General features: G+C 50.9%; 13 protein-coding genes across 14 annotated transcripts; 4 read left to right on the top strand and 9 right to left on the bottom strand.

Annotated features, from left to right (window-relative positions):
• Positions 1 to 10: 10 nt before the first annotated feature.
• On the bottom strand, positions 11 to 3,432 carry PPTG_14084 (hypothetical protein; the record flags this gene model as incomplete). Its single annotated transcript, XM_008911049.1, has 9 exons — positions 11 to 17; positions 125 to 681; positions 744 to 1,082; positions 1,173 to 1,336; positions 1,412 to 1,581; positions 1,642 to 1,781; positions 1,848 to 1,956; positions 2,012 to 2,090; positions 2,166 to 3,432. 9 exons carry the CDS (start codon positions 3,430 to 3,432, stop codon positions 11 to 13), a joined length of 2,832 nt encoding a protein of 943 aa, XP_008909297.1.
• Positions 3,433 to 3,512: 80 nt separating this feature from the next.
• On the bottom strand, positions 3,513 to 5,230 carry PPTG_14083 (CAMK protein kinase). The gene has a single exon (XM_008911048.1). It carries the CDS (start codon positions 5,111 to 5,113, stop codon positions 3,629 to 3,631), a length of 1,485 nt encoding a protein of 494 aa, XP_008909296.1. The 5' UTR covers positions 5,114 to 5,230; the 3' UTR covers positions 3,513 to 3,628.
• A 945-nt stretch (positions 5,231 to 6,175) lies between these two features.
• PPTG_14082 (lysine-tRNA ligase) lies at positions 6,176 to 8,357 on the bottom strand. Its single transcript, XM_008911047.1, has 5 exons — positions 8,112 to 8,357; positions 7,730 to 8,046; positions 7,064 to 7,655; positions 6,563 to 7,005; positions 6,176 to 6,470 (listed from the first exon to the last, which is right to left on the bottom strand). The coding sequence occupies exons 1-5, from the start codon at positions 8,338 to 8,340 to the stop codon at positions 6,417 to 6,419; spliced, it is 1,635 nt and encodes a 544-aa protein (XP_008909295.1). The 5' UTR covers positions 8,341 to 8,357; the 3' UTR covers positions 6,176 to 6,416.
• A 130-nt stretch (positions 8,358 to 8,487) lies between these two features.
• Positions 8,488 to 11,817, top strand: PPTG_14081 (hypothetical protein; the record flags this gene model as incomplete). Its single annotated transcript, XM_008911046.1, has 2 exons — positions 8,488 to 10,291; positions 10,373 to 11,817. 2 exons carry the CDS (start codon positions 8,488 to 8,490, stop codon positions 11,815 to 11,817), a joined length of 3,249 nt encoding a protein of 1,082 aa, XP_008909294.1.
• PPTG_14080 lies at positions 8,654 to 14,936 on the bottom strand. 2 transcript variants are annotated; one of them, XM_008911044.1, is made up of 7 exons: positions 13,826 to 14,936; positions 13,634 to 13,757; positions 12,837 to 13,562; positions 12,527 to 12,772; positions 12,322 to 12,459; positions 12,065 to 12,241; positions 8,654 to 12,002 (listed from the first exon to the last, which is right to left on the bottom strand). In XM_008911044.1, the coding sequence occupies exons 1-7, from the start codon at positions 14,884 to 14,886 to the stop codon at positions 11,853 to 11,855; spliced, it is 2,622 nt and encodes an 873-aa protein (XP_008909292.1). In that variant the 5' UTR covers positions 14,887 to 14,936; the 3' UTR covers positions 8,654 to 11,852. The 2 variants fall into 2 exon arrangements, with proteins under 2 accessions (XP_008909292.1, XP_008909293.1); XM_008911045.1 differs by having other exon boundaries at positions 12,065 to 12,459.
• PPTG_14079 (hypothetical protein) lies at positions 14,899 to 16,696 on the bottom strand. The gene has a single exon (XM_008911042.1). The coding sequence runs from the start codon at positions 16,667 to 16,669 to the stop codon at positions 15,356 to 15,358; it is 1,314 nt and encodes a 437-aa protein (XP_008909290.1). The 5' UTR covers positions 16,670 to 16,696; the 3' UTR covers positions 14,899 to 15,355.
• On the top strand, positions 15,049 to 15,261 carry PPTG_23496 (hypothetical protein; the record flags this gene model as incomplete). The annotated part of the gene is made up of 2 exons (XM_008911043.1): positions 15,049 to 15,163; positions 15,218 to 15,261. 2 exons carry the CDS (start codon positions 15,049 to 15,051, stop codon positions 15,259 to 15,261), a joined length of 159 nt encoding a protein of 52 aa, XP_008909291.1.
• A 76-nt stretch (positions 16,697 to 16,772) lies between the features above and the next one.
• On the top strand, positions 16,773 to 18,082 carry PPTG_14078 (hypothetical protein). Its single transcript, XM_008911041.1, has 3 exons — positions 16,773 to 16,908; positions 17,006 to 17,256; positions 17,328 to 18,082. The coding sequence occupies exons 1-3, from the start codon at positions 16,812 to 16,814 to the stop codon at positions 17,478 to 17,480; spliced, it is 501 nt and encodes a 166-aa protein (XP_008909289.1). The 5' UTR covers positions 16,773 to 16,811; the 3' UTR covers positions 17,481 to 18,082.
• On the bottom strand, positions 17,573 to 19,524 carry PPTG_14077 (hypothetical protein; the record flags this gene model as incomplete). The annotated part of the gene is made up of 2 exons (XM_008911040.1): positions 17,573 to 17,711; positions 17,777 to 19,524. The coding sequence occupies 2 exons, from the start codon at positions 19,522 to 19,524 to the stop codon at positions 17,573 to 17,575; spliced, it is 1,887 nt and encodes a 628-aa protein (XP_008909288.1).
• A 97-nt stretch (positions 19,525 to 19,621) lies between these two features.
• On the bottom strand, positions 19,622 to 20,076 carry PPTG_14076 (hypothetical protein; the record flags this gene model as incomplete). The annotated part of the gene is made up of 4 exons (XM_008911039.1): positions 19,622 to 19,666; positions 19,738 to 19,824; positions 19,888 to 19,934; positions 19,998 to 20,076. The coding sequence occupies 4 exons, from the start codon at positions 20,074 to 20,076 to the stop codon at positions 19,622 to 19,624; spliced, it is 258 nt and encodes an 85-aa protein (XP_008909287.1).
• A 166-nt stretch (positions 20,077 to 20,242) lies between these two features.
• PPTG_14075 (hypothetical protein) lies at positions 20,243 to 21,391 on the bottom strand (the record flags this gene model as incomplete). The annotated part of the gene is made up of 1 exon (XM_008911038.1): positions 20,243 to 21,391. One exon carries the CDS (start codon positions 21,389 to 21,391, stop codon positions 20,243 to 20,245), a length of 1,149 nt encoding a protein of 382 aa, XP_008909286.1.
• A 167-nt stretch (positions 21,392 to 21,558) lies between these two features.
• Positions 21,559 to 22,957, top strand: PPTG_14074 (hypothetical protein). Its single transcript, XM_008911037.1, has one exon. The coding sequence runs from the start codon at positions 21,630 to 21,632 to the stop codon at positions 22,740 to 22,742; it is 1,113 nt and encodes a 370-aa protein (XP_008909285.1). The 5' UTR covers positions 21,559 to 21,629; the 3' UTR covers positions 22,743 to 22,957.
• On the bottom strand, positions 22,769 to 23,500 carry PPTG_14073 (hypothetical protein; the record flags this gene model as incomplete). The annotated part of the gene is made up of 5 exons (XM_008911036.1): positions 22,769 to 22,843; positions 22,905 to 23,048; positions 23,117 to 23,185; positions 23,270 to 23,338; positions 23,411 to 23,500. 5 exons carry the CDS (start codon positions 23,498 to 23,500, stop codon positions 22,769 to 22,771), a joined length of 447 nt encoding a protein of 148 aa, XP_008909284.1.
• Between the last annotated feature and the right edge of the window lie 567 nt (positions 23,501 to 24,067).

Genomic DNA, 24,067 nt, shown 5'->3' with positions numbered 1-24,067 from the left:
GTAACGTGCATTAATTTCTTTGGTAAAGTGCGTCCAACTGCCCAAGTCCAGTAGATCAGCCGTAGCTTTGATCTCTGGTTCTTCAACGGGCGTAATGTCTCCTTCCTCGTTCACTTCGAAGTACCCAGCAGGACACAACACCGTTCCAGCTGAGATACGAGCGATCTGAGCTCGTAAGTAATTTTTCTCCACGCCAGGGAACGGTGGATGTCCTAGAACTGGCGCCTCCAAGTCTCCTCGAACGTAACGACGAAGTTGTCGAGCTGCCAAGATCTGATCACGTCGAACTGGAGGCAATTGGACCCACTGGTACATGCCGTTGTCTTTCATCGCCCAGTACGTGAGCTTGTTGGCTCCAGTGGCGCCTTCCTCGGCGTCTAAATCTTCGGGTTCATATGCAGTAGACAGCTCTCCTTCAGCGATGTAGTAGTCTGCTCCACGACCCAGAATCTTCCCCCAGAAGCGCATATTCACAGTGCCGTTAGTCTGTGCTAGTCGCTGCAGTGCCAGGGATAGTCGGAAGGTCTCTCCCTTGGAGAAACCCAGGCCAGCCCACTCGAACATGTTCGCTTCATCCAATAAGTCCGCTACACCCGTAGCAGGCTCGGATGGCGCTTCGTCTTCTGACTTGAGCTTGAGAAGCTCCAACGCCACGTTACACCAGTTTTCTTGGTGTGCTTGCTAAAACGGAACTAAACGTTAGCTAAAAGGAAATGCTCTACAGAAGACATAGACGAACGTACCGCTTGTTTCTTGATACTTGATAGTTGGGCGTCTCCATCGGCAGTCGGCGGTTGTTGAGGGGCTAAGTAGCGCTGTTGCTTGACCAACGTCGAGATGTTTTCGAAAGTCTCGTGAAGGTTTTCCGGCCGCTCGACGATAATTTTAAGCAACACGTCGCCCAAGTGGTCGTAGAGATTCGTCCCATCGGGTGACTCCTTCTTCAAAAAGGCCTTGGCTTCCTCCAGTGTTGTCATAGTTGCTTTAATTCTGTCGAAGTGAGCTGTAAGGCACCACAAGTCGATGTTTCCTGTTGAACCGTCACCCCACTCGACTCTTGCCAGGAAGATTTTCCAGCGACTCTAAAAAAACACACACACAATTAACCGCATCAATTGTAATTGGGGTTAATTAAATAGCAGTTTAGGTTAGAGGTATCCCGCAGATCCAACGCCCTCCCATGCCATAGTATTGAGGTTCTCGCCAAAATCTGCCGCAGAATCGTCGTAGTGGTTGATGCCTGGAGAGGATGTCGTCGCTGAGCTAGCCCTACGAGCTGAAGCTCCAGTCTTCCTCGCTCTCTTGCCTCGTGGATACTTTGTGCCACCTGCAGAAGCTACATCAAAGCCAACATAGCAACCGTAAGTCACCGAACCTAAGAAAACAGGGAATGAACTCTAGATTCACGTACCTCGTCGTGGTGAACCAGTGGCTTTCCTTTTCTTGCCACTCTTACCGGCCTTGCCACCTCGTCTATAAGATTTTGGTGCCTCTCCTGCCTCCTTGCGAGCAGCATTTCGCTTGCGCTTCCGGGACTCGGCTTGTCTAGTAGCGAGGCGATCTGCGTATGATTTCCTTGATCTGAATAGATAAGGAGTTAATAAAGTGAAGTTGTTTACTAGAACACAAGCTGAAGCTCACCTCTGGCCAGCGAACATCTTCTTGTAGTTGATACGACATCCATAGTCTCGTCGTAAGTCTTCCATGCAAACGAAATGCTCGAATTCCTTAAACTCCGATCGAACTGTCAGTGGGCGTGGATTGGTCAACGACATCGTGGCCTGCATACCAAGACGACATAAATACTAAAACAGCGGCCAAAACAAGAGTAGCAGAGCTTGTCTAACCTCATTGTCAGAGATATCTTCCACATAGTCAAGATCGGCACCGGCAACTTCATTTGGAGCATCGTACGCGTCATACTGGGACAGATCCGCGTACGGGTTCTCGAGATCACTACAAAACAAATAAATGTTAACCTTTAATAAATGGTCTCATGTGATAAACTTACTCGTCAATTGTGTAGCTGGGCTTGCGCTCCAATGGGCTAGAGGATAAATCGACGAATTGGTCCTCTGGAATCTCCTTGTCTTTCCAAACCAAAAAATAGCGGAATTAGTTAACAATATTTTAATACAATAGAGGCAAAATCAGCTCAAACATACCGGTAGGTAATGCCGAATCGCACAGTTCACATCGCGTGCGTCCAGGTGCGTTGATGTTTGTACACACTGGACATTGTGGGCCTTTTGCAGCGGCCTTCTTCGGTTCATCATCTCGAGAACGGTCACAAAGTTCACACCGCGTGGTACCCGGAGCGTTGAATGTTGCGCATAGCGAGCATTTCCATCTGTCGTTCGAGCCAACAGCATCCATTTTTCTTGTGCTTAGGCACATCAGGCAGTCGGCAGTATCAGGTGGGTTCAAGTTCGTGCAAATATGACACGCCCACCTCAAATTCGATGCCCCTGCTGACTCTGGTGTACGAGGGGGGTCTCTATAGCGTTTGCAGCTGCAGCTTGCGCATTCCATAGCAGTCTGGGCATTCAGGTTTGTGCAAATCTGGCACACCCACTTATCTTCCCACGCATTATCCGTTTCATCCTGTCTTCCTAGCAGCTTCGGGTTGTCATCTTCGTTCTCTGAATCACTCAAATCTAGTCCAGCGCTTGCCAGTTTGTCCTCAATTTTAGACTCTTCAATACGAACTTTGCTCGCAGGTATGAATCCTGGATAACGAGGTGGGGACGATATCTCCACATCTTCGACCATGTCAACGCTTCCATCTCGACTCTTCGTCTTGTCTGTTGCACATGGGTCCTCCACTACATTTTCAGCTACTGGAGTTGTAAATACTGAAGTTCCGGATCCCAGCAGGTTAAAACAGGGCTCCTCCATTGCTATATCTTCTTCTTCTGCCTCTTCCTGCCTTTCTTCCTCTTCTTCCAACATCGTTGCTGGCTCCACAGCATCATTAGGACGCTTGACTGTGGTTTCAGCCTGTGAGTCTTGGTCTCCGATCCTCTGTGTCGCTGTAGAGCCAGCATTCTGCTCTATTCTGCCTGTATCAACCTGTTCCCTTTGCGGCTTCCTCTCTGCTTCTATAACGACGTTCTGGCGCCGATTTCCGCGTCGTCTATTTACTTTGAGTCTTGGTTCTTGTCTCCATGCACTAGTAGCACCTGGATCGCTCTGGTTTCTTGGCAATGAGCTGAAGAATACACCTGCACTTGGACGATACACAAACTGCACTTCGGAGGCTGTAGCAGATGCTGTAGATGGTTCTGTGGACTGAGAATTTCTTAGCTGATGCACAGGAGGCCGCGCATTATCACAAGCTGCACAGCGGTCCTCCGCTGCCGCGTTGAGCAGCGTGCAGAGCGGACAACTCCACTCCTCGATAGCCGCCTCTTGCTTCCGCGTCCGCGCCATTTTTCAAAACTCATGCAATTATCACCCGCGCTAAATTAGGAGATGTGATTGGACGATAAGATGAATAACATAGTAATAGTAGTCGGAACAAAATAAAATAACTGTGAAACTTGTTAAACCTACTCAATTGAATACTAATCACTACAATAGTTAATAATGAAGCATGCTGTAGCCATCCTACCAAAAGATGGCTACATCATGCGTCTTGAAGCCACTCGTGCTTCAAGAGCTCCGCTGCTGAAGGACGCGACTCCGGGGAAATGTCCAGCATGCTCTGCACGAAGCTTTTAGCCTCTGCAGATACCGATTCCCATTGCGGCTGATCGTACCACACAGCGCCTAGACTGATGAGCTTGAACAGCTCCACATCGTTCTTGGCCTCATCGAATGGCACTAGTCCAGTCAGCATCATGTAGGCGAGGATGCCTGTGCTCCAGATGTCTGCCGGTGTGCCGTGCAGGCGACCCGACACCAGCTCGGGACTCAGATATTGCGGAGTGCCACACATAGTCTCGAGACGGCGATTGGCCAGCTCCAGCTCCTCCGAGAGGCCAAAGTCCGCAAGTTTAGCAGTAATCGAGCCGTCCTCGTTCTCCGAGAGCAAAACGTTCTCGGCCTTGACATCGCGGTGTACCTGACCCATAGAGTGGCAGTACTCCAGTGCAGACAGCGTCTGCTTCAAGATCTGTTTAGCCAAGTGCTCAGGGACGACATTTTGTTCGTCCATCATTTTACGGACGCTGCCCTGGTTGCAATATTCCAGTACGAGCAAATACTTGCCGTCCTCATTATAGAATCCATAGTGGGAGATGATGTTGGGGTGTTTCAGGCGGTTAAGAGCTCCCACTTCAGCGATCAACACCTCGCACCCTTCTTGAGTCATAGCGTCGTCTTTTATAGACTTGACAGCTACAGTCTCCCCCGTCTCGCGGTGTGTAGCTTCAAAAACGGTAGAGAACTTGCCAGAGCCAAGTTCCAGTCCTAGTTCGTACGTGTCTTTAAAGTCAGCCACCACCTCGGCGTCCTGTCGGAAGCTCATCTTGTCGAGCTTGTGCACAGCCTGGGAAGCGGCGACGGCGTGGTCGCTCATGGTGCTGACGAACCGGTGGATCAGACTCTTGCCATCCTCTTCATGGGGGAACGACCAGGACGTCAAGTTCTCGTCTACTTCGACGCATTTGTCGATGCCAGCGATGCGCATCACCTTCTCCAAGTCCTGATCGCTCACGTGTGAACCGCGGACTGTGGCCCAAGAGCGCGGCGGCAGAACGCCTTTGGGCAGACCTGCCTTCTCCAGGTAACTCTTCGGCATCATACGAATGACTTTAGCGCCCGGACACAGGAGCTCCTCGACCTGTTGGGCTGGTAAGTCGCCCATGAGACTCACGTAGAGTGTGTGGGCGTTGGTGGCGTGGGCGGCCAGCGCCTCGCGTGCGTTGGTGCCCAGGAAGACGAGGTCGCAGTCTGCGAGCACAGTCTGATTGGTCTCCGTGGTGGTGAAGCCCAGACGGTGAAAGACTCGCCGTCGTTCCTCGGACGGGTCCGAGGCCAGCAGAGTGGACACGAGACGCTGCTTCTTGTAGCTGAACTTGCGCTGCGGGGTCACGTTCTTGACCAGGTCACGCGCCACGCGCTCGGCCAGGCGCCCGGAGCCGATGAAGCCGACGCTCACGACAGGCATAGCGACGGATGGTAAACGAAAAGGCTTGAGAACTTCGAGGCAGAATGGCAAGTGAAGAGCTGGGCAAGCGCCGCCAGCAGTTGTTGCTCTTGCAGATGTGGCCCTTCTGTCTGCTCTGATTGATGTAGCAGAGTGCACTGAAATGCGTAATACGTAGGTTTGTTTTAAATTTATTCTGGAAAGACTTGGATTGAGTATGCTCCAGTTTTGACAAAAGGAGGAAAAACGATTTTTGAAGCGTTTTTCTGCCGCCAGCGAGAAAGCATTGAAAGGCATGAGTTGTGTGATACTGTACATGTAGCAGTGACATACAATGTACATGTCATGTAAAGGATACTTTGGTGCTATGGTTTCATTAGGGCTACAGTGGAGTTTAAATGTACATGGAAACTAAACAGCAACAGTTTTGTGAATCTTACCGCATACTCTTATCTGCGAAAACACGGGAACTGTCAATCAACCAAAAGTCGCAGCCATTTCGTTCTCAGGCAAGCGTAGATACGCCGCTTTCGTATGGTTAACAACATGACCGTTGGAAACGGTATTGGCTAGCATTTCTTCCATTGCCTAACGACAGAGGGCTTTCGAGCCCAGATTCGACCAGCCGGTAAGGCAAATCGCAGTTGCCGTTTAATTCCGCAATTCCGCGATGTGTATGGGCGCAATCTTTGCCCAGCACATTGTTTGGTATTTTTCCAAGTGCTTGTAAACACGTTGGCGGAGGTTGGTTGCCCGCCGGCAGCACGCCAGGACGGCCGCAGCGATCTTTCGCTTAGTGTATCCATGTATGGGGCGATTGGATGCCACGGCAAGATTCGAGCTGATTGGGGTACGCATCGAGTCAAAACTTGAGTGTTATGTTTGGAAAGATCCGATTGGTCCGAAAATGGTCATCACCAATTACGCGTCACCAGCGTCTCCATAAAAGTCCGCTATGGTCATACTTACGACAAGTCAATCTTGCCTGACGACCATCGTCCATGGTTGTACACTGTCACATGTTGCCGCGAGAGTGGCAAGCGCGCGTCTCTGCGGCCGCCGTGCAAGCGCAAACGCTTGCACGTCTCTGACAGGGTTGGCCGCCCAGCGTCTAAAATGCATCAGCGTCTATTGCTTCCTTCGAAAGGAATCCTAGCCTAGAGCCCTAAAATACTGGGGGCCTCCCTACTACGTAGTACATGTCCTCGCTGACGAATCTCCTTCTGCTTGGTGCGTAACGGATTGTTAAACAGGGAGCCGTTCGCACGTTGAAGGTAGCCAAGTTCAACGAGCTGCGGAGTTTTCAAGCGCCACGGCTCACGGCTCACGGCTGCTCCACGTCGTCCTTGGGCTTCATGGCCGGGAACATGATCACCTCCTACAAGAGCCAACGCCACCATGATTTATATGCGCGAAAAGATCAGTCAAAAGTGGTAGGAATAAGAGAAACGCCACTGCTGTTGCACGTACCCGGATATGGGGCTTGCCTGAGAGCAGCATGACCAGGCGATCGATTCCAATGCCAAAACCGCCTGTGGGCGGCAGGCCATACTCGAGCGCAGTGCAGAACTCATCGTCCTTGCTGTGTGCCTCATTGTCGCCGCGCTGCTGGTCCGCCTGCTGCGCTGCGAACCGCTGGCGCTGGTCGAACGGGTCGTTCAGCTCTGTGTACGCATTGGAGAGCTCTTTACCCGCAACAAACAGCTCAAACCGCTCCGTAACACCTTCCTGTTCGCGGTGCGCCTTGGCTAGCGGACTCATACACTTCGGGTGGTTGTACAGGAACGTCGGATTCACGCACTTGGGCTCGACAAAGTGTCCAATAAGCTTGTCCACCAGCCGTGTGCATGTATGAGGCTTAGCACATTCCACGTTGTGGCGCTCGCACAGCTCCAGGAGCGCCGGAATTGAATCTACAAGATAAATACATGAGTATGCAGGCCTAATAAAAGGGTTACGTTCTTATCCTACCTGGTGAATTGACGTCCGGTAGCTCCTCGCCGAGGCATTCCTCGAGCGTTTCAAGGATCGGGAGGCGCTTGAATGGCGGCGTAAAGTCGATCTCCACCATAGCAGGCTCATCCTCCAAGCCCTCCGAAGACTCGTCCATAGGGTACTGAATTTTGTACGATCCAGTGACGTCTTTAGCGATACCAGAGATCATTTCTTCTGCAGTGTCCATGAGTGTGTTGTAGTCTGCATAAGCCTGGTAGAACTCGCAGATGGTGAACTCCGGGTTGTGCGTGGCGTCGATGCCTTCATTTCTGAAGACTTTGCCGATCTCAAATACGCGGTCGAAGCCTCCGATGATAAGCTGCTTAAGGAAGAGCTCGGGTGCAATACGAAGGTACAGATCCTTGCCAAGCGCCCGTGAGTTGGTCACGAACGGCTGAGCAGCTGCACCGCCTGCTGCCGAGAACAGCATTGGCGTCTCGACCTCGATAAAGTTGCGGTCTTCTAAGTACCTCCGAATTCCTCTCACAACCTTCGCACGCGTCTCGAAAATCGGACGCACGCCCGGATTCGTCAATAGATCCAGGTATTTCTTTCGGAAGCGGATCTCCTGTCCATGTCAAGCCAGGTATTACATCGATTAGTATGCTATCTCTATAAAATATCAGCAACCTTTGCTCTTACCGGTTCCTTGATGCCGTATTTGCTGTTCGGGAAGGGCTGGATGCAAGGTGCCAACACTTCCAATCGCCTCGGGATGATACTCAGCTCTCCTTTGCCAGACTTGCCCGGGAACCCCTTCACTCCGATGATATCACCGCGACGTAAACTCTCATGCAGCGCTCGAAACTCCTTCTTTGCCGCCTCTTTATCATCAGCAGCGTTATCACCGCGGCCTTCAAAGTGCTTCACCTCGGACAGAACTTGCACCGTGTGACCATCGCTTTGCAGATCCAGGAACACGAGGTTTTTGCTGGCATGGCGGATGGCAACCACGCGTCCTACAACGATAAACCTTCGTAAATATTTATAATTTAGTTGACATCAAGCAAATATTGCTTCGAACCTGCCAGTGCCACGGATTCCTCAGTGCATCGAGCTTTGGGTGCCAGGTCCTCGAACTTCTGTTGATATTCCTGCAGCGACATGCTCACGGGAAAGAAATGCGGGTACTGCGTGAACTTTGGGACATCGTGGAAACGTTCCATAGCTTCAGCCACCGATACGGTTGGGGCCGTGGATAGCAGACGCCGAGCAGAGGCACCATGGCGGAGCCACACGTTCCGCAGCATCATCGCGATTGATTCGCACAATGTTACTGTCAAAAAAACCGGGTGGACCACATGAAAGTTGCACTAAAATGTGCCAAAACCATTTTGAAGTTGCACTAAACTGGCAAGAATCGATAAAAGGCAACTTCCGTTACTGGCCTCGTTTAGAGTATGCCAACACCTCTTACGCCTGAGATGTCTAGACGGAGTTTAAGGGAGCGCGGATACCCGGCAACGGGCTTTCTGTCTCGATGTACACCATTCCATGGTATCCCGAGTCACTACCCGCTACGAACACGAGTACGCATGAAGCTCAAGTTCTCCAAGCTCGGCACAGCATGGGAGATCTTTCAGACGCTGTTCGCTCTATTGGTGTCTGCTGCCTATGTGATACAAACGTACATGCCACTAGATGGCCGCGTACCGACGTTTGATGCGACTGCAATGATAGTTTTTGCAGCCGACTATTTCCTCAATCTTTACTGTTGTGAGAACCGATGGCAATTCATCACAAGCGTCAATGGAATCATGGACGCGCTTACTATTTTTCCAGCTCTTGTGGACCAAATCGACGATGGGCACAGCAAGTCGTTGCCGTTTATCCGCTTCGTTCGGGTCATGCGTATGCTCAGACTCATCCGTGTCGTTCGTGTAGCTGGATCACAGACGGTATCTGCTGTCCAGAAGCAAGTCTACACTATTATCCTACTCACTACGTGTCTTATCTTCGTCGCTGCGGGAATATTCCACGCCGTCGAGTCCAACGACGGCGCTCAGCCTCATTTAACCTTCGGTGAGGCACTTTACTTTATCGTGGTTACCATCGCGACTGTGGGTTACGGTGACATTGCACCCGTCACGTCTGGAGGTCGTGCAGTAGCTTTGGGCGTAATTGTCGTGTCTTTCACTGTGATTCCCACCGAGATCTCGCGTCTCACGCATCTTATGGCATTGCAGTCACACTTCCGCACGACGTATCATCCTTCAGTGGGTAAGCCACACGTTCTGGTCGTCGGACATGTCATGGAGCCTCGCTGTTTGTTGAATTTCTTTCGTGAATTTTACCATCCCGACCGTGCATTGGGCTCTATGACGTCGTTTGCAGGCCCAGCAGGTGTACAACACGAGGTTGATCCATCGGTAGTTGAGCTGCCGTGTGTGATCGTCGGTCCAAAAGAGCCCACTGAGGAGATCATTAACCTGTTAGACCATCCGGTACTTCAGAATCGCGTGACGTACATCAAGGGATCAGTTATGAGTGAGGAAGATATGTGTAGAGTCGGAGCCGACGCTGCTCGAGCGTGTTTCGTATTGGCCTCCAAAGCCGCAGCAAACATCAAACAAACGGATGCTGAGACTGTGATGCGTTTACTGGCGATTCGCAACTACAACCCGGATTTACCAGTATACACGCAGATAGTGAGTCCGGTTTACTTGGACTATATCAGCGGCGTCGATGCTGATCAATTGTTGTGCTTGGATAAAATCAAGATCAGTTTGCTGGCCAAGAGCTGTCTGTGTCCAGGACTTGTCACGCTTATCAGCAATTTGTTCCGGTCTTCCACACTAGTAAACCACCAGATTCTTACAAATTGGGAACAAGAATATGCCGAAGGGATGGCACTGGAAGTGTACGCTACCACGTTGCCGTCTGTATTCCACGGACTCACCTTCAGCCAAGCATGTGAGCTTCTATACAACATATCGTACGGCGAAGTGATTCTGCTAGCAGTATACGAACAAACCAGCACTTCGTCCTCGAAAGCAACAACTCCAAAGTCAGGGAAGACGATACCGCAACTACGACGACAGTGCTCGTGGATGCATCAAGTGGATCGTCCTGCTCAGATGCTGAGTAACCCAGGTAGCTCCGTGATCATGCAGCCAGGCCAGTTAGTGTACGTGATGAGTGAGAGCAAGAAGCTCACACTTACGACGTCCATATCAAACGAGTTGAAGGCCTGGCTGGCTAAAGGTAACGTACTTCCAGCGAGAAGGACAAGAGCAAACATAATGTCCAAACGTCCAATGTCAAGGCACACTGGTCTTCGATCAGTTGGACAACTCAGCACTCCAGAGTCGGTAGAAACCAGATTGATGGACGAAATGCTCATTGAAGAGGCGATATATCCGTCCACAAGCGAAACTATCCGCAACCACATCATTGTCGTGTCAGATCTCGACTTGACATCCACCGTAGCGTTCGCCCAGATGCTGCGACTTGAGCGTCACGTACCTGGTAGTAGCGACTACCATCCCATCATTTTCCTGTCGTGGTCTTCGGCTAAAAGTGCAGTGGCCACTTGTCGAGAACTGCGAGAGTTTGACGACATTTTCATCATGTTGGCGACTGGAGACTCGAAACGCGAGCTTCTTCGCGCTAACATCCTCGATGCTAGTCGCTGTGTCGTTCTTGCGGATAAAGCAAACATCCAGGATGTCGATGGCGAAGCTGTGGACAGTCAGACAATATTCCACTACTTGGCGGTGCTGTCGATCCAGGCTGAATACGGCATGGACACTACGTCTGGTCTCATGCCAATGGTTGACTTGAATATGCCTCACACGATGCAAATTCTCGACTCCACACTGAAGAAACGCACGGCCACATCGTACCAGTATCGTCAACAACTTGACTCTCTCATGATCCATACGGCTCCGGTCTCCATGACAGAGCTTTCAAAGGTTCAAGAGCACTGCGTATCAGACGATGTCGGCGATATCAAACGTAAACTCGGCAAGGCTAACGTCGTCAAGAACATGTACTTGCGTGGGGCAGACAACATCATCAGTCTGGACCAACAAGTGAAGCTCAGCAAACGGATCAGCTCGAAGCGAACACTCATCAAACGCGAGCTCGAGTCCACTCGACGACATTACTTTGACGTGCGCAGATCAGCCTTGCTGCCATTCTTCGCGGCAGGCTATGGTTTTGCGGACGATATCTTCGACAACATGCTTTGTCAGAGTTTTTTCACACCTGGACTGATCCGATTAATCTACGAACTCCTCTTCTCGGAGAACGGCCGGCCTGCTGCGTTATCCGGGAATGACAGGGCAGTGTCATCGTGCACTGCAAGCTCGATAGTGCAGATCCCAGTGCCACTGAAGTTTGTACAGCGAACTTTTGGAGAACTCTTCCTCCATCTGCTCTCCACCAAAGAGATCGTAGCTATCGGCCTGTATCGCGGCACAGACACTCCATTCCAGTTGCCATACGTGGCCACGGGACCAGATAGCGACACAGTCTTGGTAGAAGACGATCTCGTGTTCGTGCTTGCACACCCAGACGCGCTTGACAGTAAGAATTCTGATCGACCACAGCACGAGAAAGCGCATCCAGCTCCCGGTGTGTCAAGCCACAATCACATAAAAATATACGAGAAAGGAGACATCAACACACCTTCAATAGCGGACGATCAACCATCGACACGCTTGCCTCCGCTGACAATTAACTCCAAGAGGACTACACGGTATGGAGAGAATATCAACTTACAATGAACTTTAACACTCGCGATACTTCTCGTCTCCACATTTCAGGTGTGAGCACTCAATCGCTCCCGTTGGTTGGACGGATAAACAGTGAACAGCTTCTCCAGAATGACTTCGTTGTTCGTGATCGTAGTTCCACCAAGGATGATTTGATACTTTGTGTTGTCGCTCAACGCATCGTGTACCTCTTGAATCTACAGTAACATTTCCCAGAGTTAGTGTACTTTACTACCATCTCCAGGTTACAAGAACTCACCTCTTCAAACGTGACGCCGCCCACCACAAACACAACAAAAACGTTTGCGTCTCCCAATAACCGGCTGCCATTGGTACCGCGTTGACCACCGCCGCTACCGCCGAATCCAAACTTGCTGAAGCCGCTCTTGAGGAGGTCAATACCAGCGCGTGTCAGCTGTTCGGACGCATCAACAATCTACACAGATCCCAAGCCAGAAAAACGGTACAAGAACGGCTTAATACGGCGGTGGAGTTTGCATCGATGGACGGACGTACGTGCTGGATTTCTGGAATCGAAGCCTCGGATGGGTCCACAATAGAACTGCAGAGTTTGGCGATCAATGAGTGCGGGGAATCCTTTGTCATCGACGTAACTTCTTCAGTGGTGACCTTCACAAACTGCTGCTCACAATCCTGCAGCAACAATAAAAAGGTATCAGTTGCGGTGTCAGCATACACGAGTGTAGCTTCTAAGCATTACCTTCAGAGGTTCCATCAAGCTTTCTACATAGGTTTCAATAACTGACTTCGCCTCTATCAGTTGTACACCATTGCGGCCAACTGAAACTTCTTTCGATGCGGTTGGCGAACTGCTACCATCATTCCAATCCCAGTCATCCCCTTCAGTATCATGATCCGTTTTGGCTTGTGTGTTGATGTATGGAGATAGCTGGGCGTATAGTTCGGGAAGTGCCGTTTGCACCGAAAACGGAGTCGTTTGTACCGCCTACAAGAGCAGCAAGTGTTAGTGATAGTTGGAGTTGCAACCAGCCTCTACAACAACCTGGTACCTGAAAAACGGTGTCAACAAGAGCTTTTTGAACCATCTGAATGGTAAAGTCTTCCAGGGGTGTGCCGGCCGAAAGCGCAAACGCGTTCACCAATAGTGTTAGTAAATCCTGCAGAGAAAGAAATCCCCCGTTATCTCCCGATGTCTCTGACTGGATTGCAGATACTTGGCGCTGCATTATGTCAGCCATTTCCGGGAGAATCCACTCGGTTCCTCCTTGCTTTCGAAGCTCCAGTTGACGCACTGCACGTTCGCGGCATTTATCCCATCGATTCTGCGATTGGTCCATCCGCTCCAACGCTTCCAAGACGATCACGCCCAGCTCGATCAGCGAGCTGTGTTCAAGGTTGGTAGGCTCACCAGCCTCCAGAATCTTGCTGATTCGACGCAGAACAACATCACGACCACGTACTTTCTCCCCTGGTCTACGCGTAACTGCTGCAGTCTGAAGCTTGCCCTGCTGAAGCAAAGTGTGTTCCACCGCTTGAAGCCGCTTGTCGAGATCTCGCAGCGCCAACTTGGCTGGTCTGAAGGCCAACGATCGAAACACGTTCGATCCGCTAGGAATCGTCGGGTGACACAAACTAGCGCCACCTTTCCACTGGATCTGGGAAACAAACTCCGATGGCTGATAGCCAGACGTGTCAAATGTTGCTGGTGTAATGGACGATATTGGCGTCGGCTTGCACCCGTGAAGAGGGAAAATCTCCGTCACGTTTGGTCGCTTCTATGGTAGCACATTAAATTGTTAGTAGAAAACCCTTACAAACCGACCAATACGATGAGTTTACTACGTACTGTAGCACAATCTTCAGTAGTGTCCTCTCCAGCTGTAGATTTCGTTGGCGTCTGGGGTAAAAGCGCAAGGATACGATCAAGAAGAGAGCTCCCAAACGAGCACGGCGAGGCCAAGTCAGCCGTCCTAGCATCCACAAATACACAAAATGTCACCCTAAAGTCCATACAACAGCCTTCATAGCTCAGTCTCACCGATCAATGATAACCATCGAGGCGGTCTGCTGTCCTTGTAGCATTTGAGGACTTGCCTCTTCTTCAAGCTCGTTCAGAATCCGTAGTAAAGTGTGTCCGATCTTCAGCGACGTCGCTCCAACAGCGAAAATGCGTTCCTTTACATCCAGCCGCGTTCCAAGCATCATCTCTGCAAGAGTGTATGCTAACAGTCTCATTGAGCGTCTGAAAGCACTCGGGATATGTTCAGGCAGTACGTCCTTGACGTGTTTGTACTTCTTCCCTCCATCCGTCGAGTTAAAACTCGCGCCTCCACGCCCCGTAGGCGAAGCAGGTGACGTCGTCTTGTCATCTTCCACCTGGTGCAGCAGCAACGGGAACGCCGACGCACAGGTCGGATGCGAGAGCACAAACAGCGACGGCTCCGGACTAAACGTCTTGGTCGACAGCAGCGGCACCACATTGAGCGGCAGATGTACTACCTGCACTCCGTTCTGGACAGTTATAGTCTCCTTTTTGGTCTCACTATCATTCCAGTCCCAGTCCTCGTCGTCTCCTGTTTGTTGCTCGCTCGATTCCGCTCCAATTTCAGTCTGAAACGTCGCGTTCTTGCTCAATTCCATTGCAAATTCCTCAAATTTCATGACTTTAGTCGCTCTGGCGCCTGTGGCGGCCTGTGCAGCGTCGCCTCCTAATTTACTGAAGTCGTAGCACTCGTGCGCCTTCTCCGACAGGCTGCTGCAGACTGTAAGGCGGTGGATGACGCCCATCGCCAGTAGCCGCTTCAACGCCGCTTCGTAGTCCCATAGGAAGCCCGAGAGGAGCAACGCTACGTGACTGACGCTCTCGTTCTCTTCTAGCAGCAGCAGGCGTCGCAATTCCTGGGGAGACGAACAATTGAGCAGATCCGACGCAGAAAGCACGTTCTGCACGCCCAAATCACGAAGTAACAGCGGCATAGCACCAGCCCAGCGCAAGCTCTCGACGCAGCCAGTCTCAGCCGCCACAAAGGCACCCTGTAGCTGCTCGGCAGCTTGCAGCACGCCGCCCAGGACCTCCTCGGCCACGTTCACCACGCTCATAGATCGTCACTTCCCCAAATGATCAATTTCTGGGTATTTTGTGGACTATTTTTTAGTTTTATGTTATGTGGACCACGTATTTTGGAACACTTTTTTTTGTGACGACCATTTTGACAAGCAACCAAGCACAAGCTTTCCGGTGCTCCTTTCGACGCAAGGACGATGAAGAAGGGTCAGGCGGTCATCTTGGGCTTCGGCGCGACGCTAGTAGGTGTAGCTGGGGCGTTGGGCATCTATCTGCCACGATACAGCACCATGGCGCAGAAGGGCCGCGAGCGTACGTCGCAATACCGCGAGGCTGTGGAAAAGGGTGATGCGGAGCCCGCACCAGAGAAACCATCGTCCTCCATGTGGAAGAACATCGAGAAGAAGTAACGCAGTCAGTGAGTACTTAGACACACCCACGAGCAGAGACGCTGGCTATAGTCGAGTTGAATACAGAGAACAGTTGATTCAAGATATCTCCTCTTCATTCCAGCAATCGGAACGCGTCAGCACCACTGATATCGTCGTCTGGAAGAGCGGACCAAAAGAACCCCAGCGCCTCAAGCTGCGCACGGTCGATCTCAATGAAATCAGCGAAAATTTTCCGTCGCAAGAAGCTCGTTGCCAACTCTCCTAGCTTCAATCCATGCGACTCCTCTGGCCACGGATCCTCTGATGGCACCACGAAGTTAGCAGGGACGTTGGCATGGCCATACACACGCACGTAAATATCCAACGCTGGGAGCACTGCATACTGCCACTTGGCTGCAAATACGTTCCATACAAACCCGATATTTTCGAGTTTCTCGTAGTCCCGTGCAACTTGTAGGAAAAAATCTCCTCGGTTCCGAATATTCCGCGCAATAAAACCGAGTCGCATGCCCCACATCGACTGTGGCCATGGCTCCTCTTCCGGCACGATGAAGTGCGTTTGGATGTTGCAGTTCCCATAGATTCGATGATACATTTCGAATGCTGGGAGAATGCTCTCTTGCCACTTTTGGTCGTGGCTATGGAAGTAAAAGCCCAATTTCTCGAGTTCCTCTCTGTCACGTTCCACATACTCCGCATACGAAGTGGCTCGAACCCGGTTCACCATCGCCCCTAACCGGTACCCGTGCAGTTCTCTCGGCCATTCGTCCTTCTCCTCTCCAGCCACGAAATTCTGGGGTACATCACAGTGACCATAAAGCTGTCGATATCGCCGAAGTGCGGGCATGAATAATACGTCCCAATTGTAGTCTGCTACCACCCACACGAACCCAATGTCGTCGAGGTCTTGAACCTGGCACGATGTCAATTTATCGCGATTTTGACGCAGAAAATTCACATGGGAGCCCAATTTCAGCCCCCACGTGGGTTTCGGCCATTGCTGATCTCCCTCGGGTACCACAAAATTGCGTGTCACTAGCAGATCGCCATGCATTTGCTTGAATGTCTTCAAGGCTGAAAGCGACATTTGTTCCCACTGGAAGCGCTTCCAGTCGCGAATCTGGGGGAATCCGACAGCATCCAATTGACGACGCACACTCTGCAACTCTGGTGAGATTTTGACGCTCGATAAATCGACGAATTTGCGGATCTCGCGGCCTAAATTGAGTCCTTGTGTCTCCTGTGGCCATGGGTTATCGATGGAATTCTGGGCTTCATTCTGAGGCACCTGGAACGTGTAAGGCACGAGAAAATGGCCGTTTTGCTCGTGAAACACTCGTAGAGCAGTGGCGAGCGACGGGAAGTGCTCTGGCTTGCGTCTGGAGCTCAGGAAGCGACGAGCCCCGATGAGCACCTGGCGCTGCATGCCATCAAATGAAAGTGTCACTAAATGATATTTATTTTTCAAATTGAAAAAACAAACTAAAGAAAAATTGATCATATGATTGGTTATAATTTTTTTTGCGAATCACAACAATGTTGAAATTGATTGCAGCAGAGTAAAAAAAATGAGCGGCACTGATGACAAGGAGGTGGCGGAGCAGCGCGCCGTCAACGTCGTGTCCACTGCAGTGTCTGTAGTAGCTGCGGTATTTCTAGGCGGAGGTATATTAGTATACCACACGTAAATCTTATTTACGTCGTCTTTACAGCCAGTACGCCCATTAAAAACCCGCTTGCTATTGTGATTTTGTGGATGCAGGCTTCTACTATGGCATGACCAAGCAGAAGAAAGCGCTGGAGGAGGAGGAAAAGAGTCTGGGCAAGCCGTCAGCTAGCAAGAAGAAGTTTGAGCCCAAGAACGCCACACTATTCGAGCGGAAACTGGCTCTGGACAAGCCTCTGGCACCCGGTACAGCAGCGTGGAAGGCGTTGCTAGGCGTGACGCTCGTCTCGATCACTGGCTGCTGCCTGCTGGTGGGCGGAGCTGCTGCCACTCTCGGAGTAACCAATGTGAGAGCCAATTAATTGCTCGTGAATGCGGAGAGGGAGAACGTATTGACTTTTTGCTGCTTGATCGGTAGATGAGGGAGCTTCGCCAGCGACTACAGAAAACGCCCAAGAATGTCGAGACCAAGCAGATTGACTTTGAGGGACTTGGAGAGGTGAAGAAGGAGATCCTGGACGTCATTGCCGACGAGGTGAAGCAGGATGAAGTGGAGGCAGCAAGAAAATAGACACACGGCGATCCCTCAACCATACCTGTTAGGCTGCTGTGTCTCCTAAAGTCTTCCCCATCATACTCAACCCTGAATCGCTTCGAGATATGTCAAAGCAGTGGTCGTACTGAACAATCCCGGAATCGAGCGGGGCTTTGACGTTTTGCCTTCTCTTCTCGATGGTGAGTGAACCGCTGGATAAGTTCACCCTTGCGCTCAATAATCTTGTCTTGAGCATGTGCTCGCCTCCTGCAAACAACAACCAGTTGTGTCAGAGCAGAGCTAAACTCACCAAACAAAACAAAAGAACCAACCGGAGTCGCTGTAAGTTAGCTGAAATGTATGCCGTCACATCCCCTACGAAGGTTTGGACGAATGTACAGAGCTGTACAATCTGCTCAGAGGTCATTCCAATCGACAGATCTTTAAGGGCAGCTTCGGCTTGTGCACGGTGGTCAACAATCGCTTGTTCTCGATCAGTGAGAACCGCATCCGACACGATATCACTAAGCTGTGAAGGTTCAGATAGCACAGAGGTAGAGATCGATCCTTTTAACCCCGTTGCTGGAGCTTCCTGAATAAATGGCAGGAATCCCGAGTTACCGGAGCCTGTTGCACTTGTATGGGGCCGTTGATTCTGAAAGATAGAAGACATGATAGCAGGGGTACGCGACGGTGACGAGGCTCGAGGTTGAGCAGTAGTAACATTCAAAGTGCTCATGTGTTGTTGACAAGTCTGAAGCGCTTTCCACGTCGTGATAACCGCTTCTAAGATTCTTTTGAGATCGTCCGAGAATTCTTGTTGCATCTTGATCTCTAGCTGAGTTCGCCAGGACTTGTATTCCAGTCTCCTTTCTTCCAACAGAGCACCCACTTGCTCTTTTAACTTTGTATTTTGTTCTGTCACAGTACCTAACTCCTGCTTGTACCGACCAAGCTGCCTTTCCATTGTTAAAATCGTCAACTGACTCCGTTCAATGTCTGCGTTTTGTCGAGTGTTAGAAACCGTGAGCGTTGTCACCGTCTTCTCCAATTTCTCATTCTCACAACGTAAAATTTCGGTTTGTCGGTCGATCTCAATCTGAATGTTCCGACGCTCTAACTCAATTTTTGCCATGAGTTTCCTCCACTTTTCTTTATCATGAGTAACTTCAGATTCGTTCTGAAGCAAACGCTCAATCGCCTGATCTCGTTCTCGTTCCAGTTCCATTTGGTTCTGCTTAGCAATCCCCTGGTCCAGTTGAGCCTCTTTGGCTCGCTTGCGTGCTACATCTCGATCATGAATCGCTTCATTACGCAACCTCAATGCCTCTTCCTCACGCTCTCGACACTCTTCTTGTATCTGTTGCAACTCAGCAATGACTTTCTCGGCCATTTTCCAGCTCTGCACTGCATTGTTTCGCGCTGTCTGCTCACAAACCAGTTCACTTTGAAGATGAGCATTTTGAATATGCAACGCATCGCGCTCCTTAGTAAGAGACACCACAGCACTTCGAAAATCCTCGACTTGGTTGGCCAGTGACGCGCAGTCTTCCACAACTTGAGCACGCAATACCACGAGTCGATCTCGCTCGATTCGAAGCTGTTCACGCTCCTGTTTAGCTCGTTTGAGCGATCCAACGGCGTGTTCGTACTCTAATTCGCAGTTTTTGAGCTGCTGCTGAGCCAAATCTCGCTGTGAAATCGCGATATCGCGCTCCTTTTCGCATGTGTGTTTGCCTCCGTAGTGCCGGAGCTGCTGTCCCATCTCAAAGTGTCCCCAATGCATGGCCAAATCCAGAGGTGTGTGGCCGTTCTTGTTCTTCTCGTTCAGCGGAGCTCCACGGCGAATGAGCTCCTCCATAATCTTGGAGCGATTCCAGAGCGACGCTGTATGCAGCAATGTATTCCATCCCTGATCTTTGAGTGTGGCAATTTTGGCACCAGCAGCCTTGAGCTCGTGGAAAATTTGTATGATGTAGCCGTCTGTATCGTCGGCATCCCATATCGCTTCGTTATCGAACAAATCGATGATCTTCTCTTGGGTAGCAGCATCAAGCTCACTCTGCTGCTTCGATGACATCTCAAGCAGAAAATAAAAAGAAGATCAACTCAAACTTAAATTATCCTATATTTATCAAAGTTTATTGGAATATCGTGGAGACCAGTGCGGGTGTTCATCACTGCTGTGAGCCCCGCAGCATTTGCTGATGCTCCAGCTTCCACTGCACCACATTATTTTTTAATTCAATTGAATACGTCTCCTTGAACAAGTGCTTAGTAGATTCAAGTGCACCTGCTCCATGGTCGCCGACGTGATTCCGATCTGCACCCGGACGTCTGCACGGTGCTGAGCGAGTCTCGCAAGCTCGCGCTCCGTATTCTACGCAAAATGTAGTAGTTTATTCACTTCATTGAGCATTGACAAGCATCGATGTCTTCATACCTCTCGCATCCTCGCACACCGTGCTCGAAACTCCGCCAAACGAAGGTCTTCTTGATTCAAACCGACAAGTAAGCAACAGCACCAACTACAGTCTCCAGCATAACACGCACCTTGTTCAGCAGTCGATTCCGGCGTCATTTCTGGTTCTTCCTCATCAGTCTCATGGTCGTCGCATGGGTGGTTCTTCATTGCGGCCGTTTAAGACCAAGAGACTGTTCAATTATGGACAAAAGAAGGCGTAAAAGAGGGTAAAATGGTGCATATTAAGGGTTACTCGTTCCGAAACTAAACTGCTTCGTTCATAGCTAAAGGGTCTCCACTTGAACCGAAGCTCCTCAGCCACTGTAGTGCAGATTTAGTTGGTCTTTCGGCCATTCACGTCGGCAATGAACTTGGCATACAGCAGACTGTCACGACCCGTGTGCATATTGGCCATCGCCAATATCGCCATGAGCAGCACAGCGCCAAGCAGCACCGACGTCCACAGGATGATCTGGTACTCAGCAATGTCGGGCATCGACACGGCGCCAGGCGCAGTGGAGTTACCTGTGGACGTCGAGTTGTCCTTGTCTTCCCAGACACTTCCACTGGCCGCAGCCAGATCCTCCACCTCTTCTTCATCGTCTTCTTCACTTTCCTCACCCTCTTCTTCTTCATCATCGTCGTCGTCGTCTTCTTCTTCGTTCGAAAGCTTCGTCACCAGCTTCCGATTACGACGTGAGAGCGCAGACGTCTCGTCAGTGATAGTGGGCAATGTGCCCGTCATTATCTGAGCGGCGACTGTACGCTCGGTCTTCATGAGTTGGGCCAAGAACTCAGTCACTGTGGCCGCCATGGCCTGTTGAGCAGCCTGCTGCTTGTCTCCCTGAAGCCCCGAGAGCCCCACGAGGAACAGTTTCTTGCTCTGCGAGTCCTTCAGCTCCGTTGTGAGCTGCATCACCTGTGCTAGTTGCTGGGCGAAGGCCACGTCCTGCTCGTCACTGGCACTCAAGAAGCTGTTGGCCTTGAGCACCTGTAGCACCAATGTCGAGTCCACTTGGGGCCTTTCAGCGCTCATACTGGCGCATAGTGCGGTGTTTCCGGCACAATGAGTGGATGATGGGTATTTGGCACTAAATTCCTGTGCTACAGCCGCAGGAACCTTGACGTTAGCGGGTTGGGCCGGGTACAGCTCATGGAAGGCTTTGGCTCCGTTTAGAGCCGCGTTAACGGCTTCTAGAGTGGCCGGAGACGCGTCCTCCAATAGAATCATCGCGTATGCATCACTGTGCGTGAAGATATCGGCCTGTAGCGGGCTCTGGACCGCAGAACGCGATGAAATGCTGCCTGTACTGAGTCCAAGGGAGTTGAGCGCCAAATCAGCCATCCCGGCGGCGGAGAAGGCCCCGGAAGAGCGCGTTTCGTGCCATAATGGAGACGATGACTTGCCCAACACCAACATTTGTTCCGCGGAGGCGTCGGAGGCCGCGAGGGCCGTCGCCGAGAGCAGCAATAGTGAGCGCATGATGCGACGATTGACCCTTTGGATCTATCTGAAGAATAGAATGAGGGCAAAAACTGCCAGCATCGCTGAGGAGACATCGTATTGGCTGAAATAGTCAAATATGTAATGGGACTATTAAATAGTCCCTTTTTACCAAATCAGTCACTATTTTGTACATTTCTGATTCCATCCAAATTTAGTCCGATCATAAGTCCCACATTTTGCGCTCCACATTCACCGATACGCCACGTACTTGACAATGACACACCCGACCGACATGTTAGAGCTCGTTCCAGGCCCCACGCAGATGCTGCCCAATGTTCTGGAAGCTCTGGGAACTGCCTGCGGATCGTCTGATCTGGATCCTGCTTTCTGGGACGACTATCTTGCTTTGGAACGCAATCTACAGGAATTCCTACATGCCGAGAGCTGCAGCGTGGCTATTCAATCGGGCGAGGCTATGCTGGCGTTGTGGGGCGCTCTGAAGAGTACTCTAAAGCCTGGGGATGTGGTGGTGTGTGCTGCCAACGGACTGTTCGGTGAGGGCTTCGCAGACATGGCCAAGGCTTTTGGAGCAGATGTGCGAGTGGTCAAGTGCGACTGGCGGAAGACCATCGACGTGCAGGCTCTGAACGAAGAGATCCGTCGCTCCAACCCCAAACTGGTCACTGCAGTACACTGTGAGACGCCCAGTGGTGTGCTCAATAACCTGGAAGGTGTTGGGGAGACGGTGGCCAATGAGACCACTGATGGTCTCTTCTTGGTGGACTTTGTGTCGAGTGCAGGAGGTGCGCCATTGAATGTCGACGCGTGGAAGATTGACTTAGGTCTATTGGGACCGCATAAAGCACTCTCTGGCCCTCCTGCATTGGCATTTACTACCGTGAGTGAGAAGGCTTGGAAGCGGATCAATGAGGTCAAGTACGTCGGATACGACGCGCTCCAGCCGTTCTACCGGGCTGCACTCCAGGAACCCAGACTGCTTCCGTACACGCATAACTGGCAGGCTATCCGTGCAGCTCTCGTTGCGTGTGATAACATCAGACAGGAGGGTGGAATTGAAGCCGCAATTCGTCGACACGCTGAAGTGAGCGCCTTTGCGCGTTGTGAGGTGCAGAAGACGCTGGGACTGAAGCTTTACGGCGAGGAGAGCGCAGCTTCTCCGACTGTGACGGCAATTGAGCTTCCGGAAGGCTGCGACTGGAATGTGCTACAGGAGGAACTTCGTGCGCAGAAGCTGCTGGTGGGTGGATCGTACGGACCTCTAAAGGGCAAGGTACTTCGTCTGGGTCACATGGGCTCCCAAGCGAACAAGGAAGTCGTGGACAAGGCGATCAAAATTATTGGCGCTGCACTCGAGAAGATAAAGTAGATAGAAAGAGGTGTTTGCATTGATAGTCAGTTCTTCTCTGTGGCGAGAAGCAGTGGATTATCGTGCTGCTCTGGTTTGAAGTCATAGTGTATCAAGCAAACCTGCCATTAAGACACTTCGTGAGTCTGGGCGGTACGTCTCGTACTAATACAGCAAGCCTACCACTTCGGGCTCGCCTTCGGGCGCACCTTCAATTCCATACTCTGCCAAAGTCATCATGTCGTGTCTTAACTCATTGGCCTCGGAGAAGTGTCCTCTGCAGATCTTGAGGTCCATGATCGGGCCATGCTGCATTTGAATTTGTTGCTGGGACCACACGACCGTCATGATGTTACTGAAGAGCATAGGGATTCAATTATTCGCAGTTAAACCACCTTGATGGCGAACAACCGTGTGGAGGTCTTTGTGCGGAACTTGAAATTAAGGTAGCTCCAGTTGAGTAGCTAGCAAGAAGGAATAAGCATGAGCAAAGACATTTATATGTTAGTCTGCAAATAACCCCCCAGTTTATCGGTGCGTTGGCTTACCCGCATATCGAGCGTCACGTAGTGTACTGGGTCGGCCTCGATGACAATGGGAGGAGCATTATCAAACATCTATTCAAGAGACATCAGAAGCACAGGATAAGTAAGTTGATAGGCCAGCGATTCTGGTAGTTCTAAGCGTACAGAGGCTACTTCGACGGCAGTGTCGGCTGCATCACCTCCACCAGAGCTAGCCTTGCTCTTCTTGCCCTTGGCCTTCTTCTTCGGTGGCATAACCGTTTTACGACAGTGCCTCAAAGAACGGAATCTCGTTCTCGACAAAATTATCAACAAAAATAGTTACTGTATCGTTTCTAAGAAACAATCCAACAGAATGGTAATCATTTCGATGCCACAATCAAGGCCATCTCCACAGTACGTTGTCATAAGCACCAGAACACAAGAACAGATTGGGCTTGCCGTGTGAGTCGGTGAGTATGCGCTTGCTCGCGCTTCGACTCGAAGCCCTCGAGACAATGCAGCTGATCACCGCAGTGGGGGCCATTTTCCACGAGTCTGTCACACAGGCCAGAAAACGAGCTACTACTGAAGGTAAACAATCGCTATTACATTATGCTAGGTACTTTTAGCAGAGGGCGTGGACTGTGCTACATGGCCCAGTGAGCCTGGACCACTGGTCAATCACAGGCTGTGATTCACAGCTTGAAGATGCCTCACCAACGCCGGTAAGCCGTTGTTTGTGGAAGTTCTTGCTTTGAATCGCTCCAGCCGAACGATGCTGAACTTCAGCCTGAATCGCTCCAGCCGAACGATGCTGAACTTCAGCCTGAATCGCTCTGA

This window comes from Phytophthora parasitica (assembly GCF_000247585.1).
Source record: "Phytophthora parasitica INRA-310 unplaced genomic scaffold supercont2.40, whole genome shotgun sequence".
Classification (NCBI taxonomy): domain Eukaryota; phylum Oomycota; class Peronosporomycetes; order Peronosporales; family Peronosporaceae; genus Phytophthora; species Phytophthora nicotianae.
Note: the sequence above shows the minus strand (reverse complement) of the source record. Positions and strands in the feature narration are given on the sequence as shown.

Excerpts from the sequence above, each read along its gene's own strand:
- PPTG_14083 (XM_008911048.1), bottom strand. The coding sequence starts at position 5,113 with ATGCCTGTCGTGAGCGTCGGCTTCATCGGCTCCGGGCGCCTGGCCGAG.
- PPTG_14082 (XM_008911047.1), bottom strand. The coding sequence starts at position 8,340 with ATGATGCTGCGGAACGTGTGGCTCCGCCATGGTGCCTCTGCTCGGCGT. Across the intron at positions 7,656-7,729 it reads AATACGGCATCAAGGAACCG|GAGATCCGCTTCCGAAAGAA; the intron begins GTAAGAGCAAAG and ends TGACATGGACAG. Across the intron at positions 7,006-7,063 it reads ACCGGACGTCAATTCACCAG|ATTCAATTCCGGCGCTCCTG; the intron begins GTAGGATAAGAA and ends TTTATCTTGTAG.
- PPTG_14080 (XM_008911044.1), bottom strand. The coding sequence starts at position 14,886 with ATGAGCGTGGTGAACGTGGCCGAGGAGGTCCTGGGCGGCGTGCTGCAA. Across the intron at positions 13,758-13,825 it reads TCGATGGTTATCATTGATCG|GACGGCTGACTTGGCCTCGC; the intron begins GTGAGACTGAGC and ends TGTGGATGCTAG. Across the intron at positions 12,242-12,321 it reads CGATTCCAGAAATCCAGCAC|ATTGTTGATGCGTCCGAACA; the intron begins GTACGTCCGTCC and ends GGATCTGTGTAG.
- PPTG_14079 (XM_008911042.1), bottom strand. The coding sequence starts at position 16,669 with ATGCAGCGCCAGGTGCTCATCGGGGCTCGTCGCTTCCTGAGCTCCAGA.
- PPTG_14078 (XM_008911041.1), top strand. The coding sequence starts at position 16,812 with ATGAGCGGCACTGATGACAAGGAGGTGGCGGAGCAGCGCGCCGTCAAC. Across the intron at positions 16,909-17,005 it reads TGCGGTATTTCTAGGCGGAG|GCTTCTACTATGGCATGACC; the intron begins GTATATTAGTAT and ends TTGTGGATGCAG. Across the intron at positions 17,257-17,327 it reads CCACTCTCGGAGTAACCAAT|ATGAGGGAGCTTCGCCAGCG; the intron begins GTGAGAGCCAAT and ends CTTGATCGGTAG.
- PPTG_14074 (XM_008911037.1), top strand. The coding sequence starts at position 21,630 with ATGACACACCCGACCGACATGTTAGAGCTCGTTCCAGGCCCCACGCAG.